The following is a 27,552-nucleotide window of genomic DNA, read 5'->3' on the forward strand; positions in this document are numbered from 1 at the left end:
GCGTATTTACGAACGCGCCCTGGCTGTCACCCGAACACCGCGAGCTAGCGTAGTGTAGTGTAGTATAGGATGCGTAGTGTAGTGTAGTGTAGGATGGAGAGAGAGAGGAGAAGCCTCTCTATGTGTTACCTATGTCCAGTGTACTAGAACCACTCTAACAGGAGTGTTTGTCCGTGAATAACACCGGCTATGCCCGGGGTAGAAACACAAGACTATAGCTGGATAAGGTCTACAGGTCTACACGGTCATTTTAAGCCGTCGACCAGCCCTCTACGACCACGGGAAGTCATGTTAAAAGTGAAGATACTTCTGTTAAACTAAGCTAAGCTAAACATCGCTAATCGCTAACTCCCTCCTGGGCTTAAAGTGACAAGTAATAACGTTGTGAAAAAAAACGTCAGATCAGTGTTTTTGTTTTTATTGACAACGGAATTACATGCTGGAAAAACATGCAGACACAGACAATAAGAGACACACGGGAGAAGTACAGGAAAACATTTTATTTTTTTGGGTTTTGCCTCGAGTTTTGGCTGAAATTACGTCGTTGTTTTGAGCGCGCGTGCGCGCGCGGTCAGCACTACCCGCCACCATTGTAAAAATTCCTGGAGGAAACACTGGTCAGGCCTGTTTCTGTTGTGCTCACTGAGTCTAGTTAATGTCTTCCTCAGTTTCCGGTTAATCAAGATAGTCTGCCAACGTGTGCGGTCTGTTTAGGACCAAGTAGCATTCAAGTTCATTTTGTTTCTTTGTTGTCTTATTCCAATTGTTGATATTTAAACATTTTGCGTCAATTCAGTTAGGCCAGATTGTATTGAGTGCTGTCCTGAGCTGTTGTATGGTTGGTAGGGGCGGCTGTGGGGCAGGAGGTAAAGTAGGTGTCTAATGATCGTAAGGTCGGCAGGTTGGTAGGTCCAACCCTGGCTGGCCACATGTCGAGGTGTCCTTGGGCAAGACACTGAACCCCATTACTCCCAATGAGTATGCATTCCAAAATACATTCTTCTGCTGCTCCTGCAGACTGCAGACTGTGTTTTTACCAACATATTTCTATGTTGATTAGAGCAGGACTCCTACTCCAGACCCCTGAAGGAAGTAGCCTAATCTATTTTGTTTTTGCCAATTTTAACTGCATCGTTATTGTTTCTGTATATTGACTTACCCATTTTTTTAAATTAAAAAGTGAGTCAAACCCTTTTTGGGGGGTTTAGGCTAACTGTCAATCAGAGTGTGGAGAGTAACATAGTGTTTCCCATTAATTACCTAGGTTGGCAGCCCGCCATAGCCTCATAACGAGGAGAAAATATTTGTATGCGAGTGGTCCTTTTCTGTCGTCTGGCTGTATTTGTACCGTTTCAATGTTTTCCCAAGACAGTGAGCCGGCACATCCTCTTTAATGATAATAGTCATGATGAACGGAATATTTCCTTTGCTCTTCTCCCAAGTCATGAGGGAACTAGTCAAACACCCACTCCCACTGCCAGGTCTGAGTGTTTATGTAGTCCAGAGGTGTCTGACTGTCTGTCTCTCTCTGATTAATGTTCTCATGCCAGACGCTGAGTCACACCCTAAATAAGTTCTCAACGTGTTTGTGTGTGTGTGTGTGTGTGTGCGTCTGTCTGTCTCATCGTATTAGAACTAGAAGGTCACTGAGACGACAACATCTACCAACAGCGTGCGTGCGTGTGTGTGGCAAAGCTGTTAGATTGCCAGAGTAGGCTATTTTGTTTTTGTGTTTGTCACACCCAGCCAGCTGTGTGCGCAGACTTTTGAGTCACTGCTGCTTGATATGCCACCCTCGCCGCTGAATGCTCCAGGACTGTCTGAAGTGAAGTTGTTTCCTTGTCTTGCGGTTAGAGAGTCCGCCCTGAGATTGGGAGGTAGTGAGTACAAGTCATACCAACGACTATAAAACTGGTACCCGATGCCTGACACTCAGCATTAAGGGTTGGATTGGGGGGGGGGTAAGACCCTGCGACATACCAGCGTCATGTCCGGGGGCGTGTACTTGTACTTCAAGCCGCCTCACGCTACGGAAACAGGCTCCTGCCCTATGGGCCATTAGGCTCCAGAACCATCGGTTCTCAAGTCTACTTACTTACGTCCTCACCTAGGCGACACGCGTGGTCGTAGAGCTATGGACAAGACGGACGGAAGCCCAGTGTTTCCTCCAGGAAAGTTTACATTGGTGGCGGATAGCCCTGATATTTTTTCGCGTGCACGCGCATGAAACGCGCGCGCACGCGTTTTTTTCTTTTTTCCCTTTTTTTTTTTTTCAAAACAACGACCTCATTTCAGCCAAAACTAGAGGATGGCCCAAAAAATAATAATGAATATTAGGGCTGCAACGATTAGTCGACATAATCGACGACGTCGATTATAAAAACTCGTCGGCGTGGAATTTTAGTGTCGACTAATCGTATAAATACAAATTAAAAAACATTTTTTTATTTTTATTTTTTATTTTTTTTACGGGAGCCATGCAAGAATCAGCTGGGTAAGTTTTAGCTAACGTTGTTAGCCAACTGGCTAACGTTATATTGTTAGGGTCGTAATGTTTATGTTAGCTTTACTGTTACATGTTGGAAAACAACGTCTCATGGACAGGGCTGTACATGCTATGAGGCTTTGTGCTATTAATTTATTTGCCCTGTGGCACGCGTGTGACAGACAGAGGCGCTTGTATGTAACGTTACGTAGCAGGGGTTTTCCATTTTGAAGCCAGGAGAACGCGAGATGAAATGAAGTGAGGGGTGGTCACTATTAAAATACCAGGTAGTCATGGTGGATGATCATGAATGATGCTTGATAAGTGAATGCTATTTCAATTATGTTGAGTCCACCAGCGAGCTGTCTGTAAGATAAACAGCGCCAAGCGTAGCCTACTAACGTGAGCAGTCTGTAGTCTAGCCAGCAATGCTAGCTAGCCAATCAACTAGTGCTGTCCCAAACGACTATTTTTCTAACGATTAATCTAGCGATTATTTTATCGATTATTCGATTAGTCTAACGACTAATTTATCGATAAGTCTAACGATAATTTTTGTACTGTAAAACAAAAAAAAAACAAAAAAAACACGTATTTGTCTCCACCTCACTGCTATGTTTAGCCAACTTGAATGCCAACATGGCCATTTAGAAGTCTGTCCATCACCACAACACATAGCTAGCTAACGTTACTCTCGCTGCTATGTTATGATTAGCTAAATTGATGCTAACGTAGCATGCGAGCTACGAGCTAGATAACGTACAGTAGGTGCTCGCACCACAATGACAATAGGCTACCGTAGCTAGCCAGCTACATAGCTAACGTTACTAACACCAGAAGACAAGACATACGAACTGTGGTGAGCTACATTGCTTGTGTAACATTAGCTAGTAGCTATCCATTTTTCACTCATACACTTAATTGTCTCGCCTGGTAAAATAAAGGTTAAAAAAAAAAAACGCCATTTTTTACATTTACGACTAACCGACGCATATTACGCTAACCGACGTATTGACGTAGTCGATGACGTCGACGACGTCGAATAATCGTAACAGCCCTACAATCAACTAGCTCTGTGAGCAGCTGTAGCTTGGCGTAACGTTAGGTTAGATAGCTAGTTAGGCCGGATTTATGCTTTTGCGTCGCCATTTGCGCGCAGCGAAAAGCCACACGACTAATCGCGACTAATTGAAAAAATAATCGACAGATTAGTCGACTACCAAAATAATCGTTAGTTGCAGCCCTAATGAATATACAGAATATAAACTTGTGACTGACAGTCACATACACACACACACAAAGATCATCAGCTATAATATAATACGAAGTAGGCCTACATGAGCACAAAAGCGGCTAACGTTACTGATTAACTGTTTACTGTAGTGCAGAGAGATGGTAGTCGTAGGCGGCGTATCAAATGACAAAGCTAAACGTTTAATGAAGGACATGAACGATTGTCAACAACACACTCAAGCAGTAAATAGAACAGTCTAAACAACTTGGGTACTACGCACTCAACTGCGGACGGAACAATACTCTCAACCTATAGTTCCGTGCGTGAATTATGTCAACCCACCACATTACAGAAGTAAAATCACAGTCAGATGGAGCATTCGGTAAACAAACAAATCAGCCCTGTTTTCCCGTACTTCTCCCGTGTGTCTCTGAAGGTCCAAATGTTCCCTGAATTTTAGCTGCATGTTTTTCCAGCATGTAATTCCGTTGTCAATAAAAAAATCGTCTCCCCTTCTTTTCCCCTTGACAATCCTGTGTCGTTGCTAAAGTGACGGCACATAAGAATAGTTTTTTGACTTGCTAATGTCTGCTGATACACCAACACAGCTAGCCGATGCTGATGGCTCTCCCGCTGTAGTTGTAGTTGTAGCTGGTGGTGGTGGTACCCCGCCATGAACGCTGTTAGCTGATCCACCACCTAGCTTCTTTGGTCCTGCCAGCCATGCAGTTTCGGGTCGCTCATAGCCACTGCTAGCTTCAGCAATGTTTGAAGTGTCTGGGACATCTTTTTTCTTGAAAAATCCATCCATCTGTCGCTGTTTTCGTTACATTTTTCGAAGAAGCTCTCTGGACTGCAGCTGCTCCCGCGTTAGCATTAGCATCCATTTTTTCTTCTCCCTTCTCACCGTCACGAGCTCAAATGACACTTGTCGGCCGATCTAACTCTTAACACTCACTTACAGGACTTCTGACACCATGTCGTGTTATTCTATTAAACATACACGTGAGTCCTTCTGTGTGTATGTAAAATAAAGTGTCTTTATTTTAACTCGCTCTGTAAGCTCTACAATACCGGTCTCTTGTTGTCTCGTCGTAACCTGCCCACCTGACCTGGGGGGTATTCCATCAACGTCGCTAAAGGAAAATCCTGGCTTATTTTTGATAACTCTCGCGAGACCTATCAGGATATGCCTGGATATTTTTAAGAACTCTCGCAAGATTTATCAGACTAAACCTGGATTTTCCCTTTAGCGATGTTGATGGAATACCTCCCTGATGTCACTACGGTGGCCTGTACACAATAACAATAATACCACAGTTCACATTTAGACCAATCAGGAGCCCTTGTGTCACGTCGTCAACTGAATGTCATTAATCTGATTTTGGATCAGCGGTTAGAGAGAGATGGGCGTGGATTTAGGTGCACTTTTAGTCAACATCCATTATAGCGCTGATCTAGGATCAGATATATTTTAATCAGCTAAAATGTTCAGATTTTTTTGTTGTTTTTTTTTTTAGATTTTTTTTTGTTTTTGTGTGGACTGAATCAATTCGTGGCGGAGGAAATTCATTCGTGGCGGCCCGCCACCAATAAATGCATGTAGAGGAAACACTGAAGCCAGCAGCTTCAGAGAGGCCTTCCACCCCCAAACTGTCTTGTCTACAACAACTAGGCCACGACTAGCCGTGTGGCGGCCTTCCAGAGAGACAGAGAAACCCACATATCCACCTCCTCCCCTTGAGGGCAAAGCAACATTGTGCAATGTTTTGTTTAAGGAGGATGTACCAGAGCCGTCTAGACAGTTGAGATAGGGTTAGGGTTAGGCCACATTGTTTTCTACGGTTTTTGAGTGAGAGCGGTTTAGATTAGCAGGATAGGGGAGGGCCATGAGATGAATGTGTGTCTCTCTCTTCCTCTCCCACTCTCTTTGGTAGGCTATTTCTTAGTTTATTTTGCTCTGTCACTCTCTCCCTAACTATGCCACTGACTCCCCCTCTTATTTCCTGCACTCACTCACTCTCTCTGTCTCTCTGTCTCTCTCTCTCTCTCTCTCTCTCTCTCTCTCTCTCTCTCTCTCTCTCTCTCTCTCTCTCTCTCTCTCTCTGTCTCTCTCTCTCTCTCTCTCTTTCTCTTTCTCTTTCTCTCTCTGCCCTTTAGTTGATCCTCCCTCCTCATCCCTTCCTCTCTCTCTCTGTTTTCCTCCTGTCCCAGAGTGACCCAGCCCTAGACAGACAGGTGTCTGGGTCTGTTGGCTGACCCTTGTGTGACTCTTGGCTAGAAGACAGAGTTATGTCTTCTAGCCAGGCGCCATAGCAGAGAGAGCCCCCCCCCCCAACATACTGTAGTGGTGCTGCCCACAATTACTCAGCTTCTCCCAGACTGTCTGAGGGAGCCACCGTGAAGCGTGAGGGCTGTCTGGCTGGCTGTCTGTCTGCAAGGTCAATAATCCTGGGGGTCATGTCTAGCTGTGGTATGCTGCTGTTTCTTTTACACTGGCCATGTATACACTGGTCTGTGTCTAGGCTCCTGAGGCCCAGTGGTTCTCAACCCTCTCCTCTGGGACCCCCAGCCGCTCCACATATGGGATCTGTTCCACCACCAGCACACCTGATTCAACTAATCAAGTGCAACGCAATTATGATTTGTACTTGATTAGTAGAATCAGGAGTGCTGGTGGTGGAACAGATCAAATATGTGGAAATATATCCCCCAAGGAGAGGTTTGAGAACCACTGCTCTGGCCTATCCCACAGCTGAGGATTTGACCCCCCCCCCCTGACTGGCGGGTATCCCACAGTTCTTCTCTAAAGGCTTGTTTCCGACCAAGATCCCTCTGGTCCACGGCTCTCCATTAGATTAAATTTTGTCATTGCACAGACTGTAACAAGATGTATTTTTTGCTTTAGGCACAGGGTTCTGCCATAGTCATCCCGCCTGGAGCAATTCGGGGGTTAAGTGCCTTGCTCAAGGGCACACCGGCAGTGGTAGGCACCTTCTATATGATGCCAGTCACCAGCTCCCACATGAGGCGGCGATCGAACCAGCGACCTTCTGATTGCTAGCCGGCCTCCCTGACCTCTAGGCTACCTGCCTCCCTGACCTCTAGGCTACCTGCCTCCCTGACCTCCAGGCTACCTGCCTCCTTGACCTCTAGGCTACCTCCCTGACCTTTAGGCTACCTGCCTCCCTGACCTCTAGGCTACCTCCCTGACCTCTAGGCTACCTCCCTGACCTCTAGGCTGCCTGCCTCCCTGACCTCTAGGCTACCTGCCTCCCTGACCTCCAGGCTACCTGCCTCCCTGACCTCTAGGCTGCCTGCCTCCCTGACCTCTAGGCTACCTCCCTGACCTCTAGGCTGCCTGCCTCCCTGACCCCCAGGCTACCTGCCTCCCTGGCCTCTAGGCTACCTGCCTCTCTAACCTCTAGACTACCTGCCTCTCTAACCTCTAGGCTACCTGCCTCTCTAACCTCTAGACTACCTGCCTATCTAACCTCTAGACTACCTGCCTCCCTGACCTCTAGGCTACCTGCCTCTCTAACCTCTAGACTACCTGCCTCTCTAACCTCTAGACTACCTGCCTCTCTAACCTCTAGACTACCTGCCTATCTAACCTCTAGGCTACCTGCCTCCCTAACCTCTAGACTACCTGCCTCTCTAACCTCTAGACTACCTGTCTCCCTGACCTCCAGGCTACCTGTCTCCCTGACCTCTAGGCTACCTGCCTCTCTAACCTCTAGACTACCTGCCTCTCTAACCTCTAGACTACCTGCCTATCTAACCTCTAGGCTACCTGCCTCTCTAACCTCTAGACTACCTGCCTCCCTGACCTCTAGGCTACCTGCCTCCCTGACCTCCAGGCTACCTGCCGCTCCATGTTCATCACAATGATGCTGCCGCTTTCCCTGAACGTCACCGTTGACGCCAGTCAGAAACGTCATGGAGACCAAAGGCAGTACCTAAAGAGTCACTAACGACGCCCATAACGGCTTTTTCACTCGCAGTCTTCCAGCCTGCCAGGCTGCCACAGCTCTGAAACATGACTAGACACACACATATGTGTTTATGGACTCCTCCGAATAACAACACCTAGTAAGCTGTCGTCTTAACAACAGTGTTGTGTGTGTGGTGTGTGGTGTGTGGTGTGTGTGTGTGTGTGTGTGTGGTGTGTGGTGTGTGGTGTGTGGTGCGTGCGTGCGTGCGCCGGCTGAGTGGACATGATGTCTCACATTTCTCCTGAGTGTGTCCTGGCTGCGAACCCTCTCCGCAGGAAGGCAGAACTACAGGAAGTGACCCTGCAGGTGGTGTGTGGCGGGTAGCAGCGGATCAAAGGAACTCTGAACTGTTTACTTTCTGCTTTCTGCTTATTGTAGCTTATTCCCCCGCCCCCCCCCCCCCCCCCCCCGACTTTTGGACAGGGGGGCACATTATGCATCTTGACTGCACACACACTGTGCTGGTTGTTAACTGAAATTGGGCCCTGGCGTTTCATCTCCGTGCTGTTCAGCACCTCTTGAAGGGCGCCATGGAGCACTCTCATTGTTTTCTTTGTTGGTGTTCTTGGTATTAATCTATTTTCTTTGTTCCCTCCCTCCCTGCCTCCTCTTCACCCACCCCTCTCTCTCTTCATCCCTCCCTCCCTCCCTCCTCTTCACCCCCCCCCTCTCTCTCTCCATCCCTCTCTCTCTCCAGCCCTGCAGTGTTTCTGCCAGCGCTGCTCCAACTCCACCTGCACCACGGACGGCCTGTGCTTCGTGTCGGTGATGCAGTCGGGCAGCCGGCTCACCACGCAGCGGAGCATGTGCGTGCACGAGCACGAGCTGATCCCGCGCGACCGCCCCTTCATCTGCGCGCCCTCCATCAAGGACGACACGGGCATCTACCCCATGTGCTGCGACACGGACTGGTGCAACAAGAACCCCGACCTCAGCGCCTTCCCAGGTCAGACAGACAGACAGACGCGTTCCATATGCTGAACCCCCACACCACTGACACCACTGACACCTAGGCCCTACCCCACACCACTGACACCTAGGCCCTACCCTACACCTCTGACACATAGGCCCTACCCTACACCTCTGACACCTAGGCCCTACCTCACACCTCTGACACCTAGGCCCTACCCTACACCACTGACACCTAGGCCCTACCCCACACCTCTGACACCTAGGCCCTACCCCACACCTCTGACACCTAGGCCCTACCCTACCCCACACCTCTGACACCTAGGCCCTACCTCACACCACTGACACCTAGGCCCTACCTCACACCTCTGACACCTAGGCCCTACCTCACACCACTGACACCTAGGCCCTACCCTACACCTCTGACACCTAGGCCCTACCTCACACCTCTGACACCTAGGCCCTACCTCACACCTCTGACACCTAGGCCCTACCTCACACCTCTGACACCTAGGCCCTACCTCACACCACTGACACCTAGGCCCTACCTCACACCTCTGACACCTAGGCCCTACCCCACACCTCTGACACCTAGGCCCTACCTCACACCTCTGACACCTAGGCCCTACCTCACACCACTGACACCTAGGCCCTACCTCACACCACTGACACCTAGGCCCTACCTCACACCACTGACACCTAGGCCCTACCCCACACCTCTGACACCTAGGCCCTACCCTACACCTCTGACACCTAGGCCCTACCCTACACCACTGACACCTAGGCCCTACCTCACACCACTGACACCTAGGCCCTACCCTACACCTCTGACACCTAGGCCCTACCTCACACCACTGACACCTAGGCCCTACCTCACACCACTGACACCTAGGCCCTACCTCACACCACTGACACCTAGGCCCTACCCCACACCACTGACACCTAGGCCCTACCTCACACCACTGACACCTAGGCCCTACCCTCCACCACTGACACCTAGGCCCTACCTCACACCTCTGACACCTAGGCCCTACCTCACACCTCTGACACCTAGGCCCTACCTCACACCTCTGACACCTAGGCCCTACCTCACACCTCTGACACCTAGGCCCTACCCTACACCTCTGACACCTAGGCCCTACCTCACACCTCTGACACCTAGGCCCTACCCTACCCCACTGACACCTAGGCCCTACCCCACACCACTGACACCTAGGCCCTACCCTACACCACTGACACCTAGGCCCTACCCTACACCACTGACACCTAGGCCCTACCCCACACCTCTGACACCTAGGCCCTACCTCACACCACTGACACCTAGGCCCTACCCTACACCACTGACACCTAGGCCCTACCTCACACCACTGACACCTAGGCCCTACCCTACACCACTGACACCTAGGCCCTACCCCACACCACTGACACCTAGGCCCTACCCTACCTCACACCACTGACACCTAGGCCCTACCCTACCTCACACCTCTGACACCTAGGCCCTACCCTACACCACTGACACCTAGGCCCTACCTCACACCACTGACACCTAGGCCCTACCCTACCTCACACCACTGACACCTAGGCCCTACCCTACCTCACACCACTGACACCTAGGCCCTACCTCACACCACTGACACCTAGGCCCTACCCTACACCACTGACACCTAGGCCCTACCTCACACCTCTGACACCTAGGCCCTACCCTACACCTCTGACACCTAGGCCCTACCCTACACCACTGACACCTAGGCCCTACCCCACACCTCTGACACCTAGGCCCTACCCTACACCTCTGACACCTAGGCCCTACCTCACACCACTGACACCTAGGCCCTACCCTACACCACTGACACCTAGGCCCTACCCTACACCACTGACACCTAGGCCCTACCTCACACCACTGACACCTAGGCCCTACCTCACACCTCTGACACCTAGGCCCTACCCTACCCCACACCTCTGACACCTAGGTCCTACCCCACACCACTGACACCTAGGCCCTACCCTACACCTCTGACACCTAGGCCCTACCTCACACCTCTGACACCTAGGCCCTACCCCACACCTCTGACACCTAGGCCCTACCTCACACCACTGACACCTAGGCCCTACCCTACCCTACACCACTGACACCTAGGCCCTACCTCACACCTCTGACACCTAGGCCCTACCTCACACCACTGACACCTAGGCCCTACCCTACACCACTGACACCTAGGCCCTACCTCACACCACTGACACCTAGGCCCTACCCTACACCTCTGACACCTAGGCCCTACCCCACACCTCTGACACCTAGGCCCTACCTCACACCTCTGACACCTAGGCCCTACCCCACACCACTGACACCTAGGCCCTACCTCACACCTCTGACACCTAGGCCCTACACCACACCACTGACACCTAGGCCCTACCTCACACCACTGACACCTAGGCCCTACCTCACACCACTGACACCTAGGCCCTACCTCACACCTCTGACACCTAGGCCCTACCTCACACCACTGACACCTAGGCCCTACCTCACACCTCTGACACCTAGGCCCTACCCCACACCACTGACACCTAGGCCCTACCTCACACCTCTGACACCTAGGCCCTACCCTACCCTACACCTCTGACACCTAGGCCCTACCTCACACCTCTGACACCTAGGCCCTACCCCACACCACTGACACCTAGGCCCTACCTCACACCACTGACACCTAGGCCCTACCTCACACCACTGACACCTAGGCCCTACCCTACCCCTCTGACACCTAGGCCCTACCCTACACCACTGACACCTAGGCCCTACCTCACACCACTGACACCTAGGCCCTACCTCACACCTCTGACACCTAGGCCCTACCCCACACCTCTGACACCTAGGCCCTACCTCACACCTCTGACACCTAGGCCCTACCTCACACCACTGACACCTAGGCCCTACCCTACCTCACACCTCTGACACCTAGGCCCTACCCTACACCACTGACACCTAGGCCCTACCCTACACCACTGACACCTAGGCCCTACCTCACACCTCTGACACCTAGGCCCTACCTCACACCTCTGACACCTAGGCCCTACCCCACACCTCTGACACCTAGGCCCTACCTCACACCTCTGACACCTAGGCCCTACCTCACACCACTGACACCTAGGTCCTACCCCACACCACTGACACCTAGGCCCTACCTCACACCACTGACACCTAGGCCCTACCTCACACCACTGACACCTAGGCCCTACCCCACACCTCTGACACCTAGGCCCTACCTCACACCACTGACACCTAGGCCCTACCTCACACCACTGACACCTAGGCCCTACCCCACACCTCTGACACCTAGGCCCTACCTCACACCACTGACACCTAGGCCCTACCTCACACCACTGACACCTAGGCCCTACCTCACACCTCTGACACCTAGGCCCTACCCTACACCTCTGACACCTAGGCCCTACCCTACACCACTGACACCTAGGCCCTACCTCACACCACTGACACCTAGGCCCTACCTCACACCTCTGACACCTAGGCCCTACCCTACACCACTGACACCTAGGCCCTACCCTACACCTCTGACACCTAGGCCCTACCTCACACCTCTGACACCTAGGCCCTACCTCACACCTCTGACACCTAGGCCCTACCTCACACCTCTGACACCTAGGCCCTACCTCACACCACTGACACCTAGGCCCTACCTCACACCACTGACACCTAGGCCCTACCTCACACCACTGACACCTAGGCCCTACCCCACACCACTGACACCTAGGCCCTACCTCACACCTCTGACACCTAGGCCCTACCTCACACCACTGACACCTAGGCCCTACCCCACACCACTGACACCTAGGCCCTACCTCACACCTCTGACACCTAGGCCCTACCCTACACCTCTGACACCTAGGCCCTACCCTACACCACTGACACCTAGGCCCTACCTCACACCACTGACACCTAGGCCCTACCTCACACCACTGACACCTAGGCCCTACCTCACACCTCTGACACCTAGGCCCTACCCCACACCTCTGACACCTAGGCCCTACCCTACACCACTGACACCTAGGCCCTACCTCACACCACTGACACCTAGGCCCTACCCTACACCTCTGACACCTAGGCCCTACCCTACCTCACACCACTGACACCTAGGCCCTACCTCACACCTCTGACACCTAGGCCCTACCCTACACCACTGACACCTAGGCCCTACCTCACACCTCTGACACCTAGGCCCTACCCTACACCACTGACACCTAGGCCCTACCTCACACCACTGACACCTAGGCCCTACCCTACACCTCTGACACCTAGGCCCTACCCTACCTCACACCACTGACACCTAGGCCCTACCTCACACCTCTGACACCTAGGCCCTACCCTACACCACTGACACCTAGGCCCTACCTCACACCTCTGACACCTAGGCCCTACCCTACACCACTGACACCTAGGCCCTACCTCACACCTCTGACACCTAGGCCCTACCTCACACCACTGACACCTAGGCCCTACCTCACACCTCTGACACCTAGGCCCTACCCCACACCACTGACACCTAGGCCCTACCTCACACCACTGACACCTAGGCCCTACCTCACCTCTGACACCTAGGCCCTACCTCACCTCTGACACCTAGGCCCTACCTCACACCACTGACACCTAGGCCCTACCCTACACCACTGACACCTAGGCCCTACCTCACACCACTGACACCTAGGCCCTACCCCACACCTCTGACACCTAGGCCCTACCCTACACCACTGACACCTAGGCCCTACCTCACACCTCTGACACCTAGGCCCTACCTCACACCTCTGACACCTAGGCCCTACCTCACACCACTGACACCTAGGCCCTACCTCACACCTCTGACACCTAGGCCCTACCTCACACCACTGACACCTAGGCCCTACCCTACCTCACACCACTGACACCTAGGCCCTACCCTACCCTACACCTCTGACACCTAGGTCCTACCCCACACCTCTGACACCTAGGCCCTACCTCACACCACTGACACCTAGGCCCTACCCTACCTCACACCACTGACACCTAGGCCCTACCCTACACCACTGACACCTAGGCCCTACCTCACACCACTGACACCTAGGCCCTACCTCACACCACTGACACCTAGGCCCTACCCTACACCTCTGACACCTAGGCCCTACCCTACACCACTGACACCTAGGCCCTACCCCACACCTCTGACACCTAGGCCCTACCCCACACCACTGACACCTAGGCCCTACCCTACACCTCTGACACCTAGGCCCTACCCTACCCCACACCTCTGACACCTAGGCCCTACCCTACCCCACACCACTGACACCTAGGCCCTACCCTACCTCACACCTCTGACACCTAGGCCCTACCTCACACCTCTGACACCTAGGCCCTACCTCACACCACTGACACCTAGGCCCTACCCCACACCACTGACACCTAGGCCCTACCTCACACCACTGACACCTAGGCCCTACCCTACACCTCTGACACCTAGGCCCTACCCTACACCACTGACACCTAGGCCCTACCTCACACCACTGACACCTAGGCCCTACCTCACACCACTGACACCTAGGCCCTACCTCACACCACTGACACCTAGGCCCTACCTCACACCACTGACACCTAGGCCCTACCCTACACCTCTGACACCTAGGCCCTACCTCACACCACTGACACCTAGGCCCTACCTCACACCACTGACACCTAGGCCCTACCTCACACCTCTGACACCTAGGCCCTACCCTACACCACTGACACCTAGGCCCTACCCTACACCTCTGACACCTAGGCCCTACCTCACACCTCTGACACCTAGGCCCTACCTCACACCACTGACACCTAGGCCCTACCTCACACCACTGACACCTAGGCCCTACCTCACACCTCTGACACCTAGGCCCTACCCTACACCACTGACACCTAGGCCCTACCCTACACCACTGACACCTAGGCCCTACCCCACACCTCTGACACCTAGGCCCTACCCCACACCTCTGACACCTAGGCCCTACCTCACACCTCTGACACCTAGGCCCTACCCCACACCTCTGACACCTAGGCCCTACCTCACACCTCTGACACCTAGGCCCTACCTCACACCTCTGACACCTAGGCCCTACCCTACACCTCTGACACCTAGGCCCTACCCTACACCTCTGACACCTAGGCCCTACCCTACACCTCTGACACCTAGGCCCTACCTCACACCACTGACACCTAGGCCCTACCTCACACCACTGACACATAGGCCCTAGGTTAGAGTCTAGAGTAGGGGTGGGACGATTAGAAAATGTCATGTCACGATTATCGTGGGCAAAATAATCGCGATCCACGATATTATCGCGAGAATTAAAAAAAAAAAAAAAAAAAAACTTTTTTTTTGAATGCCAATAAAACACACTGTAATCACTTTAACTTAGATTTTGTTGTATTTTTATTGAATCATGTTAATAACATTAACATCATTTTAAAAACATCTTGACCAAAATAAAAAATCTTTAATAAAATCTTAAATAAGGTAATGATAAATTATAAGGTATCACTGCATAAATAAAGGGAAAAAATACTGTCAAACAAAACTTGAACACTGACACTTTTCTGTCATCAAACTGAGTGCTAGCCTTGTGGCTTAGAGACTTGAAAGCTTCAAGATAGGTTAAAGTGCAAAAATGTCACCATGTTCACTTTTTCTGCCTTTAGCTGTGCTCGGAGAGGTGTGAGTATGTGCCCACTGGCACTAAACACTCTCTCTGAAGGAACACTAGTTGCAGGTATGCATAGAAGCCTGCGTGCAACCCTGGAAAGGTGAGGCAATGGACACGGGGCCGATGCAGCCATGGTGAGAAGGCTGGCATACGTTAGTGACTGACTGACAAGGCTGACTTGACAGTCACGTTACCCATGCAGGCTGAACAATCGCGCGAGACACATTTCTGTGAGGATATTCGCGCGCGGCTCATGTGAGAAATCTCAATTATATTACTATTTATTTATAACATACGATTATTACATTCTCCCTCTCGCCAGTTTGGGGCAACATAGACTTCTCCCCTGGTGCCACGGATAGGGGGTTCAAGCGGTGGGACAGCAAAGGGATGGTTACTATCGGACATTTATATGATACGGAAATACTACTTTCATTTGACCAATTATGTAAGAAATATGACCTACCACGAAATGAGTTTTTCAGATACCTTCAGATACGAAGTTTTTTAAATAGCCAAAAAGACACTGGCCTCTGTCACCAACCCTCTCCGCTGGAGGAGATAGTCTCTGCTGGAAAGACGAGAGGCATTCTGGGGCTTGGGTATAGAGCACTTTCGAAATATGATAAAGGCAAACCTGCATTTACGCCCAAAGACTGGAATAATGACCTGAACATTAATACTGATGCAGCAACTTGGTCACTAATATGGCAATCGGCAAACGACATCTCAATCTGTAATAGGACGAAGGAAACGCAATTTAGACTACTACAACGTTTGCAGATTACTCCCCAACTTAGACATAAAATGGATCATAACAAATCGGAAATGTGTACAAAGTGTATTACCGAGGTTGGGAGCTTTGTTCATTGTGTTTGGACTTGTAGATATATAGATGATTACTGGAAAGGTATAGTGGATAAAATTCATCTAATTCTAGATGTTACATTGGATAAGGACCCCATGTGTCTATTGTTTGGGTTGCCAGACAAACAACTTAAAAGTATGCATTCCAAAAGACTTCTGTGTATCCTCACTTTTTGTGCAAGGAAAAATATATTGCTGAAATGGATAGACTGCAAACCGCCTACAATAGCTGGATGGCACAAGGTAATTTTTGATATGATTCCTATGGAATATCTGACATATAGGTCTAAGTGTAAGATAAAGACATTCTATAAGATTTGGTCTCCGTTCTTAGATTATATTGGTACCAGACTGGCTGCCATTGTAATGAAAGGTTTGGTGGATTACACTCAAGAAAGTACACAAGACTAATGTGTAACAGATCTACAATGTATGGGTCACAATATTATTTACTGTGCTGGTGTTGTGCTGCCGCTGTGTTTAGGACTGTAAGACATGGATGCTGTCTCCGATGGGGGTGATCCCCCCATATATTATGGCATTTGTTGTCATTTTCTTTTCTGTTTATTTCTGATATGTGACATGGCCTCCTCCCCCCCTGTTTTTTTGTTTTTGTTTTGTTTTGTTTGTCTTTGTTTTTTGTTTGTTAGTTTGTTTACAAAAAAAACACACATAGGTCACATACATTAATACATACAATAAAAACAGACAGATCAAATCATGATACAGGTGATGGTACTCCTGCTGGGCATTGCTGCCTGACGCACCTCCAACAGTGCCTTTAGAACAGGTGTGCTGTGACACCTCACTGAACACCTATGTGGGCCTAACTGGGTCATCAGCTGGGGACCACCAGTCAGACAAAGCAGTGTTTATAAAATGTAGTGCCTATTTAAAAAGTCCAGTCATTTAAAAATAATAATAATAAAAAAAAAATAAATTAAAAAAAACCGATTATGACGATTATTCAACTAATTAAAATTCTCCACGATAAAGTTATCGCGGGTGTTTTTATCGCGATTAACGATAAACACGATAATCGTCCCATCCCTAGTCTAGAGTTAGTCTCAACTAAAATTAGACTATCACAACCAGGCTAATGGCAGAGTGGGAAGTGTAGAAAACATGGCCAGTCATTCCACTACAGGGTCCAGAAAGCATTTCTATCAGCATCTCCTATCTAGCATCTCTGACTCCAGAATGGAGGGGCACCTTGCCACGTAACAGATGGCTGATACCCACGCTCTTTGCTGCCTATTTGGCTTCTTGGCAAGAGTCGTCGTCCCCCACCCCCCATCCCAAATGTTCTGTTGCTGTACAACGTAAGCCATCCGCTGCCCTTTCACAATTTGCCAGAAGCCTTGGACCAGGCGAGCTCTGTTCTGGTCTGACAGTTTAATAAGAAATTTAACAGACAAAGAAAATCGTTAAAACGCGCCGCAACTTTAACCCTGGCTGGTGACGAGCTCTGTCTGCTCCGTGTACGCAGCGTCGCCTTCTCAAAGATGTACAGACGGACAGACAGAGCGGGTCACGGGGGGCAGACGTACAGACGGACAGACAGAGCAGGTCACGGGGGGCAGGGTCGCTCTTGTTCAGAGTTTGTGAAGGAAGAGAGCGTGCCTATGGTGACAACGGCAGCCTTTTCTACACCGTCTTGTGATCTGAATCATATAGCTGAGCTTAGCCTTCAGCATGACAGGCTCCTCTCCCAGCCTCACAGTTGATCTGGTGAGTCATAGGTTTGAGTTACAGAGATGCGCACACACACACACACACACACATATATATATATATATATCAACGTGGGTTTGAGTGTAAACAGTAAGTGTCTGTTGAAGACTCCTCGTGACAGTCAACTACGGTGTCATATGCCGCCTTTCAGCCACCCACCCCTGGGGGACATGTGTTCAGAACACCACGGCAACCATGTTTACAGAATGAACGGATGAAAGATGTGTCTATGGAAGATGTGTCTATGGAAGATGTGTCTATGGAAGATGTGTCTATGGAAGATGTGTCTATGGAAGATGTGTCTATGGGAGATGTGTCTATGGAAGATGTGTCTATGGAAGATGTGTCTATGGAAGATGTGTCTATGGAAGATGTGTCTATGGAAGATGTGTCTATGGAAGATGTGTCTATGGAAGATGTGTCTATGGAAGATGTGTCTATGGAAGATGTGTCTATGGGAGATGTGTCTATGGGAGATGTGTCTATGGGAGATGTGTCTATGGAAGATGTGTCTATGGAAGATGTGTCTATGGAAGATGTGTCTATGGAAGATGTGTCTATGGGAGATGTGTCTATGGAAGATGTGTCTATGGAAGATGTGTCTATGGGAGATGTGTCTATGGAAGATGTGTCTATGGGAGATGTGTCTATGGGAGATGTGTCTATGGAAGATGTGTCTATGGAAGATGTGTCTATGGAAGATGTGTCTATGGGAGATGTGTCTATGGGAGATGTGTCTATGGGAGATGTGTCTATGGAAGATGTGTCTATGGAAGATGTGTCTATGGAAGATGTGTCTATGGAAGATGTGCCCCAACACGTCTAGGGTCAGAGAATAACACCCCTCTCCCCCTGCCCCCCCCCCCCCCCCCCCTCCCCTCCCCAGTGCCCACAGTGAAGACCCCTTCCCTGGGGCCCGTAGCCTTGGCGGCTGTGATAGCAGGGCCTGTGTGCGTGCTGTGCTTCGTGCTGGTGCTGGTCTTCTACATCTGTCACAGCCGAGCAGGGGTCCACCACCGTGTCCCCAACGAGGAGGACCCCTCCATGGACCACCCCTTCATCACCGTGGGGACCACGCTCAAAGACCTCATCTACGACATGACCACCTCGGGCTCCGGCTCCGGTGAGTACTACCTGAACTCTACCTGACTCCTACAACTGTGTCATGTTGATTTTCATCTTATTGTACTTTGCACAGCATTTTGCACTATTGGTTCCACTGTGCTGTCCTGCTGAGGAGGTAGATAACCGTCAAGGATCGAAGTGTGTGTGTGTGTGTGTGTGTGTCTGTGTGTCTGTGTGTGTGTGTGTGTGTGTGTGTGTGTGTGTGTGCGCGTGTGTGTGTGGAAGTGCAGTGCTTAGGGAGACATCCTGCTGCGGTGGTGAATAGAATCGATTGAAGGATCGAAGTGTGTGTGTGTGTGTGTGTGAGTAATTGAGTGGGTGTGTGTGTGGAGTGAAAGCAGCAGGGCCTTATGGGCCGTGTGGGTCAGCTGGTACTGGAGCAGCAGGTGTAATGACAGGGTGGCTCTGGCCCGCGGCGGGGCGGCCCACTCCAAACATCCACTAACGCCTGGCCATCAGCGCTGGCCCGGGGAGCCAGGGGTTTAACGTGGAGCAAGGGGGTCAGGGGTTCAGTCAGAAGACCTTGTTTACACGCTGATTCCACATCAGCCGGTCTTGATGTCATGACAGGGAGTGTTGTTGTGCTGTTGTGATCCTGATTTGTCAAGAGCATTTTCTGGGACATTTCAAGGCTTTTTTTGTTTGTTTTTTTGTTTATTTTTCAACCTTGTGGAGCCTTAGTAGAGAGGGGCGGGGGGGATTGGTATTTGGGGTTGTTACATCAGGGGAAGATGTTTAGAACAGACTGGAACACTATGATGATGTGTGAACCCCCCCCCCCCCCCCCAGGCCTCCCTCTGCTGGTGCAGAGGACCATCGCCAGGACCATCATCCTGCAGGAGAGCATAGGGAAGGGCCGCTTCGGGGAGGTGTGGCGGGGGAAGTGGCGGGGGGAGGAGGTCGCTGTGAAGATCTTCTCCTCCAGGGAGGAGCGCTCCTGGTTCAGGGAGGCGGAGATCTACCAGACCGTCATGCTGCGCCACGAGAACATCCTGGGATTCATCGCCGCCGACAACAAAGGTTAGAACGCCCCGGCTTAGAACCCATCTTAGAACCCAGCTTAGAACCCAGTTTAGAACCCAGATTAGAACCGTCAGGAGGTGGGGTAGAACTGCAGTACGGCATGAAATATGTTGCAGCATCATACCGTTTATCTATGCTTTAATGTCTGACACTTATTTCTGTGCGTGTGAGTGTGTGCGCGTGTGCGTTTGTGCATGTGTGTGTGTGCGTGTGTGTGTGTGCGTGCGGTTGATCAGGGTGGTGGTAGGTTGATCAGGGTGGTAGTAGGTCCAGGGTTGATCAGGGTGGTGGTAGGTCCAGGGTTGATCAGGGTGGTGGTAGGTTGATCAGGGTGGTGGTCGGTTCAGGGTTGATCAGGGTGGTGATAGGTCCAGGGTTGATCAGGGTTGTGGTCCAACTGCTCATGGTGCCCTCTGACCATCTGGAGGTACAGGTTGTGGAGACTCACTGTGTTTATTTACCTCCACCTCCTCCTCCTCCTCCTCTCTCTCTCTCTCTCTCTCTCTCTCTCTCTCTCTCTCTCTCTCTCTCTCTCTCTCTCTCTCTCTCTCTCTCTCTCTCTCTCTCCCTCCCTCTCAGATAACGGTACGTGGACTCAGCTGTGGCTCTCTCAGATAACGGTACGTGGACTCAGCTGTGGCTGGTGTCTGACTACCACGAGCACGGCTCCCTGTTCGACTACCTGAACCGCTACACGGTCACGGTGGAGGGCATGATCAAGCTGTCCCTGTCCACTGCCAGCGGCCTGGCGCATCTACACATGGAGATCGTGGGAACGCAAGGTGAGGCTTAGGGTTAGGGTTAACGCAAGCTGAGGGTTACGGTTAACGCAAGGTAAGGGTTAGGCTTAACGCAAGGTGAGGGTTAGGGTTAGGGTTAACGCAAGCTGAGGGTTAGGGTTAACGCAAGGTAAGGGTTAGGCTTAACGCAAGGTGAGGGTTAGGGTTAGGGTTAACGCAAGCTGAGGGTTAGGGTTAACGCAAGGTGAGGGTTAGGCTTAACGCAAGGTGAAGGTTAGGGTTAACGCAAGGTGAGGGTTAGGGTTAACGCAAGGTGAGGGTCGTATCCCACGTCCCTGTCCCCCTTGAAGACTAGGAATGTTTGGTTTCGTCTCCTACTTAGGGAATTGCTAATAGAAGCATGACCTTGTCATTGAGAGAGTGCTACTCACTCATATATATACACTCACTCACTCACTCATATATATACAGTATATATATATATATATATATATATATATATATATATATATATATATACATATATATATATACCGTATTTTCCGCACTATAAGGCGCACTTAAAAGCCTTTAATTTTCAAAAAAAACGACAGTGCGCCTTATAACCCGGAGCGCCTTATATATGGATCAATTGGTTAATTTGGTGATCCATACTGGTTGTACAAGGCGCTCTGTCAAAATGTTTCAGTACGACTGGTAAACTACAAAGCCGCACCGCTTGCAGCATTACGGTAATCAGTAAACACCGGTATACTGTGCTTACTCACAGTCCCACACCACAAGACCCCAAGTAAAGAAGACTAAACAGAGTTTCCGAGGGAACAAAGTGAGATTCTTGGTGCTTTCAACTTGAAGTTTTAAAGTACCCACTCGATATAATAAACAACAGTTTAACGATCACTAAACACTTATCATTTGTGTATTGGATTCATTATTCTCGTTTGCCGGAGGCTACCGGTAAGGGAGGGTTGACTTGTAAACATAGTTTCGTTTTAGCTCGTGTTCAAAAGCAAGAACTGTGTGTTCATCTAGTTATGTGTAGTTATGTGTTTTTAGCATGTCGATGTTCTCCCAGTATGTTGTCATGTTATTAAAATACAGTTTAGACCTTCGTAGCGATGTGTTTTGTTAGCTGTTAGCCGCTAGCAGCGTTTGTTGTGGTTTGGTCAGAGTCACTTTTCTCCCATTCAGTGTTTGAGGTGAACCAACATTCAAATACGCCTGTCGTGTTCAATCTTTCTCTGATTTGAATGTATGACACATCATTTGAAAGCTTACAATCTGTAGTTTAAGCATGTGTAAAAACTGAAAAAGTACGTTGCACATTTCACCAGGAGCTGTCACATATTGGTTGTTGGTTATAATTGTATAGCCTATTGGTTGTTTTCTGGTGTTGTTTTGCTCTGTTTGTAGTCTACTTGATGTATTTTTATCAGCTGTTAAATCACCACAGCGGTTAATCCACTAATAGAGATAATAGCAGATTGAAAATGCTTGTAGCTAACTACTCTATATCTCGTGGTTGCAGCTATTGCGAATTGCTATTCACGCGAGTCAGCTGTGTATCACCGCAGGTCCTTGACGCTTGTTGCAAAAATGGATGACGAACGGCTGATACTTGAGGTGGGAAAATATATATTTTTGACAGTGGAGCAGGTAGAACGTTGACGGTGACAACGCTCAGGTGGAGCTTGGACAACGGGAAGTTGACACAACACCGATGGAGAGGTGACGCAACGCAGTAGGTGGAGCTTGGGCGTAACGCAACCCCAGTCAAACGTTTGACTGCAGTATCTATTCTATGCGCCTTATAATCCGGTGCGCCTTATAATCCGGTGCGCCCTGTATATGAAAACAGTTCTAAAATAGGCCATTCATTGAAGGTGCGCCTTATAATCCGGTGCGCCTTATAGTGCGGAAAATACGGTATATATATATACGCTCACTCACTCACTCACTCACCCTGCTTACTTTGCCAGTGGAGCCTCTGGGAGAGTGGCATGTTAGCAGAAAAGCAAAGAGCCCACTAGGGACTAGTGTAGTGTAGTGTGTGTGTGTGTGTGTGTGTGTGTGTGTGTGTGTGTGTATGTGACGTGACGTGCCCCTCCTTCCCTCCCCTTTACGATTCCCTCAGGCATCAGTGAGCTCTCAATCTAATCCCTTCCCCCCCCCCCCCCCCCCTCCCCTCCTCTCTTTCTCCTTCACATGTCATATCTCCAGGCAAACCAGCCATCGCCCACAGGGATCTGAAGTCTAAGAACATTCTGGTAAAGAAGAACGGTACGTGCTGTATCGCTGACCTGGGCCTGGCCGTCCGCCACGACTCTGCTACAGACACCATCGACATCGCCCCCAACCACAGAGTGGGGACCAAAAGGTAACCGGAGCTCCCCCTCAGGGGGGTAACCCTTCTGGCTTCACTCACTGGCTGTCAGATCTCCCTCTACTACTGGCTAGAGGAGCTGTCAGATCTCCTCTACTACTGGCTAGAGGGACTGTCAGATCTCCTCTACTACTGGCTAGAGGGACTGTCAGATCTCCTCTACGACTGGCTAGAGGGACTGCCAGATCTCCTCTACGACTGGCTAGAGGGACTGTCAGATCTCCCTCTACTACTGGCTAGAAGGACTGTCAGATCTCCTCTACGACTGGCTAGAGGGACTGTCAGATCTCCTCTACTACTGGCTAGAGGGACCGCCGCCACTGCTGTCTGGTCCTCACTGTAGGAGGAAGTACATTGAGGTTTTGGTCTCTGATCTAGCGTTAGGGTGATCTAGCGTTAGGGTAGGCAAAAAGGTTGCAATTACATGAAAAGGTTTATGTTTAAGGTTAGGTAAGTAAGTAAGTAAGTAAAGCTTTATTTATATAGCACCTTTCATACAAGAAATGCAGCTCAAAGTGCTTTACAACAGGAATAAGAACATAAAGTGAATATAAAAACATATACAAGCATAGAATGAATATAAAAGCAGGGGAAAACAGTCAAAAGAAAAGGTAAAGATTTACAGACTACTATAGACTTTATCAATAGACTTCTTATAGACTTTATTGATAGACTTCTTATAGATTTTATTGACAGACTACTATAGACTTTATCAATAGACTTCTTATATACTTTATTGATAGACTTCTTATATATTTTATTGACAGACTACTATAGACTTTATCAATAGACTTCTTATAGACTTTATTGATAGACTTCTTATAGATTTTATTGACAGACTACTATAGACTTTATCAATAGACTTCTTATATACTTTATTGATAGACTTCTTATAGATTTTATTGACAGACTACTATAGACTTTATCAATAGACTTCTTATAGACTTATATGTGACTTCTCACAGTGAGAATCGGTAGCGAATTTGAATCACCATTCCCTGCTCCCACAGCTGCCACTCTCCAAAAAGGGGCAGAGGTAAAGGTGGCATATGAAAACCGGTTGTCCTCAGTGTTTCCGAAATGTGTCATGGAGATGGATGAGGGAGGGTTGGCGTGTGAGCGTGAGTCATCGCATGGAAACACGCAGCTCATACAAATGCCTCGGTCGTCTCGCTTACCGCAGTAAGCAGCACTACTAGCCAGCGCCTTGCAGACAGACAGTTTTTCCCAGAAAAACCCACACTGCTTCATGCTCAGTCAGACCTTGTGTTCGCCAGAGCCACAATTATTCATTTCCATCCATTCGAGATTTAAATGGTCTGCTAACATTTTTTCTTCAATAACCCCTCTCAGCTCATAGCTCTGGAACGCAAGTCTAACACCCCGCCCACGATGATGACTATATCTGGCTCCTGTCACTGACTGGGGTGCCTGCCACACTAGCAAATATTACATACCACAATATGCTCCACACATACTGCGTGTGTGCCGTTCTGTAGGGAGGGAAATTAATTGAGTTGATGAGATCATTTGTCTCTCTCGTGTCGTTCAACTGACCCAAGTCACGACGACTTGACTGAGGTGCATTATAAACAACTGACCAAACCACCAGCTGGAACAGATGACCACTTCCTCTCTTCCCAGTTGTTGGAAGCAAGCATTTCCGGACCATGTGTGATCTGACCAGATGTCAGAAACTCTATCTTACCCTTTAACACTAGAAGAGCCGTGAGGGGTCACGGTGAACCCTGTGAGTAAAAGAAAATGTCTATCTTTGCACTCGATCAAATTTCAAGACCCTCCTTTCATGACTTTTCCTAGATATGTGTGTTCTACCACCCAGTATCTTTACATTTTCTAAATCACTTCAGAATAAGATAGTATAAAGCTGTTTTGCAGTTTTTCTATGTAGGAGGCAGGCTAAAAAAAGAAGCGCCCTCTAGTGATCTCTGTGTGTAGATAGCAGATTTACATTCTAAAAAGGGGGTCTATTTGACCCCCAAGGCGGCTCTACTAGTTGTAGTGTTAACTAGGAAACCTTTTTTGCCTGATTTAGATTAGACTCAACTTTATTGTCATTGACAGAGTACTAAGTACTAAGACAACGAAATGTAGTTTGGTCACATGGTATGGGAAATCCATCCAGTCTGTTAGTGTCTCACTAGCCTCATCCAGTCTGTTAGTGCAGTGTTTTTCAACCACTGTGCCGCGGCACACTAGTGTGCCGTGAGAGATCATCAGATGTGCCGTGGGAAATTATCAAATTCCACTTACCGTATTGACCCGAATATAAGACAGGGTTTTTTCCCCGGAAAAAAGTCTGAAAAAGTTGCATCGTCTTATATTCGCGCCCTAGACTTTTACACATCAATATTAATTCACAACAACGTATGGTGCCAAAAGACTGTTCCCCACGCGAGCCACCGTGTTTCTCCCTCTCACACACACCCCAGTGACGGTGCCTGGAGAGATGGAGACACACTCACACACACACCCGCGGAGAGACACCGCAGAGACACACTCGGACCAGCTCGAAAAAAGTGGCTCAAGTGGTTGGTCAAGTTAACAAACAACAGAGGAGGAGTTACGATTAGGGATGCACCGAAATGAAAATTCTTGGCCGAGGCCGAAGCCGAATTTAAGGAAACACTTGGCCGAATACCGAATACCGAATACCGAATGTGTATCGGCAGTTTTTAATTTTATCATTGCATAAACTAAATACATTTTGCTTTTTATTCATGCTTCTCAAAGAAAGAAATTGAGATTTAAAAAAAATAACTTTTATTGAACATTCCAGCAGACATCAGTCTATACCAACAAAGCACAATAAATAAAATAAATCAGTCAAATTAAATGTTTTTGTTTTCCCTGAATAGCTGCTGAAAGAAAATCTTTGTAGGCCTACAACAAAAAAGTGCATTGGGATAAAAGTGCTTTGAGCCTACTTTTTACTAGGCTACTTCTTTTCGTAAAAGACCATATTTAACATTTTAACAAAATGTTTTAAACATTAGAAAACAAACAAACAACATTATGCCTATACTTGACTGACTGCTCAAATTAAATCTGTCTGTATAACGTATGTATATAACTTATGTATGTGTAGCTTGTCAGCTATGGCATGTCAGTTACACAATATATAACAAAAATGTGCATAGGGATAAATAAAACAAATGAATAACTGGTTGCCCTTTAAAACAATATAAGCCTACTTATTCAGGAAAAGTGGCAGGTTCATCGATGCCCAAACTGCTGAAGGCTCTGGCCAAGGAACGGGCTGCAAATCTAACGTTGGTATTAACTCAAACAATCCAGACAAAAAATCTAAATATTTAAGTCCATATGTAAATAAAGTTATGTGTAATAAAGTGGAATGAAACAGGGAAAAAGTATTGAACACTAGATGAAAAAAGGGCGCTTGTGACTTTAAGAAGTAATGGCGATTAGCGATGTTTAGCTTAGCCAGTTGAACAGAAGTAACTTCACTTTTAACATCACTTCCCGGGGTCGTAGAGGGCTGGTTGACGGCTTAAAATGACCGTGATGACATAAGGACCTTATCCAGCATAGTCTTGTGTTTCTACCCCGGGCATAGCGTGGTGTTATTCACGGACAAACAACTCGTTATTACACTGTTTGATTGCGTCATCAAAACACGCATACTATTCGGTGGTAAACATTCGGTGTTTTCACACATTCGGCCGAATACCGAATGTGCTTTATTTTGCGATATTCGGCCGAATACATTCGGTGGCCGAATGTTCGGTGCATCCCTAGTTACGATGCCAATTTTAAGACCATGGTGGTCAATGAAGCAGAGGCATCAAACAACTGTCGAGGAGCCAAGAAATATGATATTACAGAGTGTAATGTTAGAAGTTGACGAGCCCAAAAAGATCGGCTTAAGAATGGTAACAGTCGGAGAAAAGCGTATCGCCGCCCGCAAAGCGGCCTCTTCCAGGTGATTGACAGGAGGGTGTGTGAATACGTGACTGAAAAACCTAACGATTGTATGCCCATACCCAAAGATGATAAAAATAACCTACATTGTTTCATTCATTCATTAAGACGATTGCCAGATGCATTGATGACATGTCTGCAGACATCGAAAATGTTGTTTTGGAGAAGATACGTGGCAGTGGGCAGTTTGCTTTGCAACTTGAGTCTTGGCTCAACTCTTGGCCAATGCACGCTTTGTGGATGGAGACACAATCACAGAACATTTCTTTTTTGCAAGACATTGCATAAAAACAACAACAGGGGAGGACTTCAGTGGGACAGCTGCGTTAGTGTCTGCACTGATGGAGCAAGCAGCTATGTTGCCGAGACTTTACCAG

General features: G+C 49.0%; 1 protein-coding gene across 4 annotated transcripts in view; it reads left to right on the forward strand.

Moving 5' to 3' along the window:
• tgfbr1b (transforming growth factor, beta receptor 1 b) overlaps window positions 1-27,552 on the forward strand; it is a gene marked incomplete at both ends in the record, with an annotated part of 82,318 nt that overhangs the window by 32,467 nt on the left and 22,299 nt on the right. Inside the window, 5 exons of one of the 4 annotated variants that reach the window (XM_080543832.1) lie at window positions 8,412-8,660; window positions 18,828-19,064; window positions 19,856-20,086; window positions 20,704-20,871; window positions 23,050-23,206. In XM_080543832.1, coding sequence (XP_080399958.1) covers window positions 8,412-8,660; window positions 18,828-19,064; window positions 19,856-20,086; window positions 20,704-20,871; window positions 23,050-23,206 — 1,042 coding nt within the window. Of the gene's footprint in view, window positions 1-8,411; window positions 8,682-18,827; window positions 19,065-19,855; window positions 20,087-20,703; window positions 20,872-23,049; window positions 23,207-27,552 lie in introns of those variants that run through there. The other 3 variants (XM_080543833.1, XM_080543834.1, XM_080543835.1) reach the window with 3 other exon arrangements.

This window comes from Nansenia antarctica (genome assembly GCF_963989245.1).
Source record: "Nansenia antarctica genome assembly, chromosome: 13".
Taxonomy (NCBI): domain Eukaryota; kingdom Metazoa; phylum Chordata; class Actinopteri; order Argentiniformes; family Microstomatidae; genus Nansenia; species Nansenia antarctica.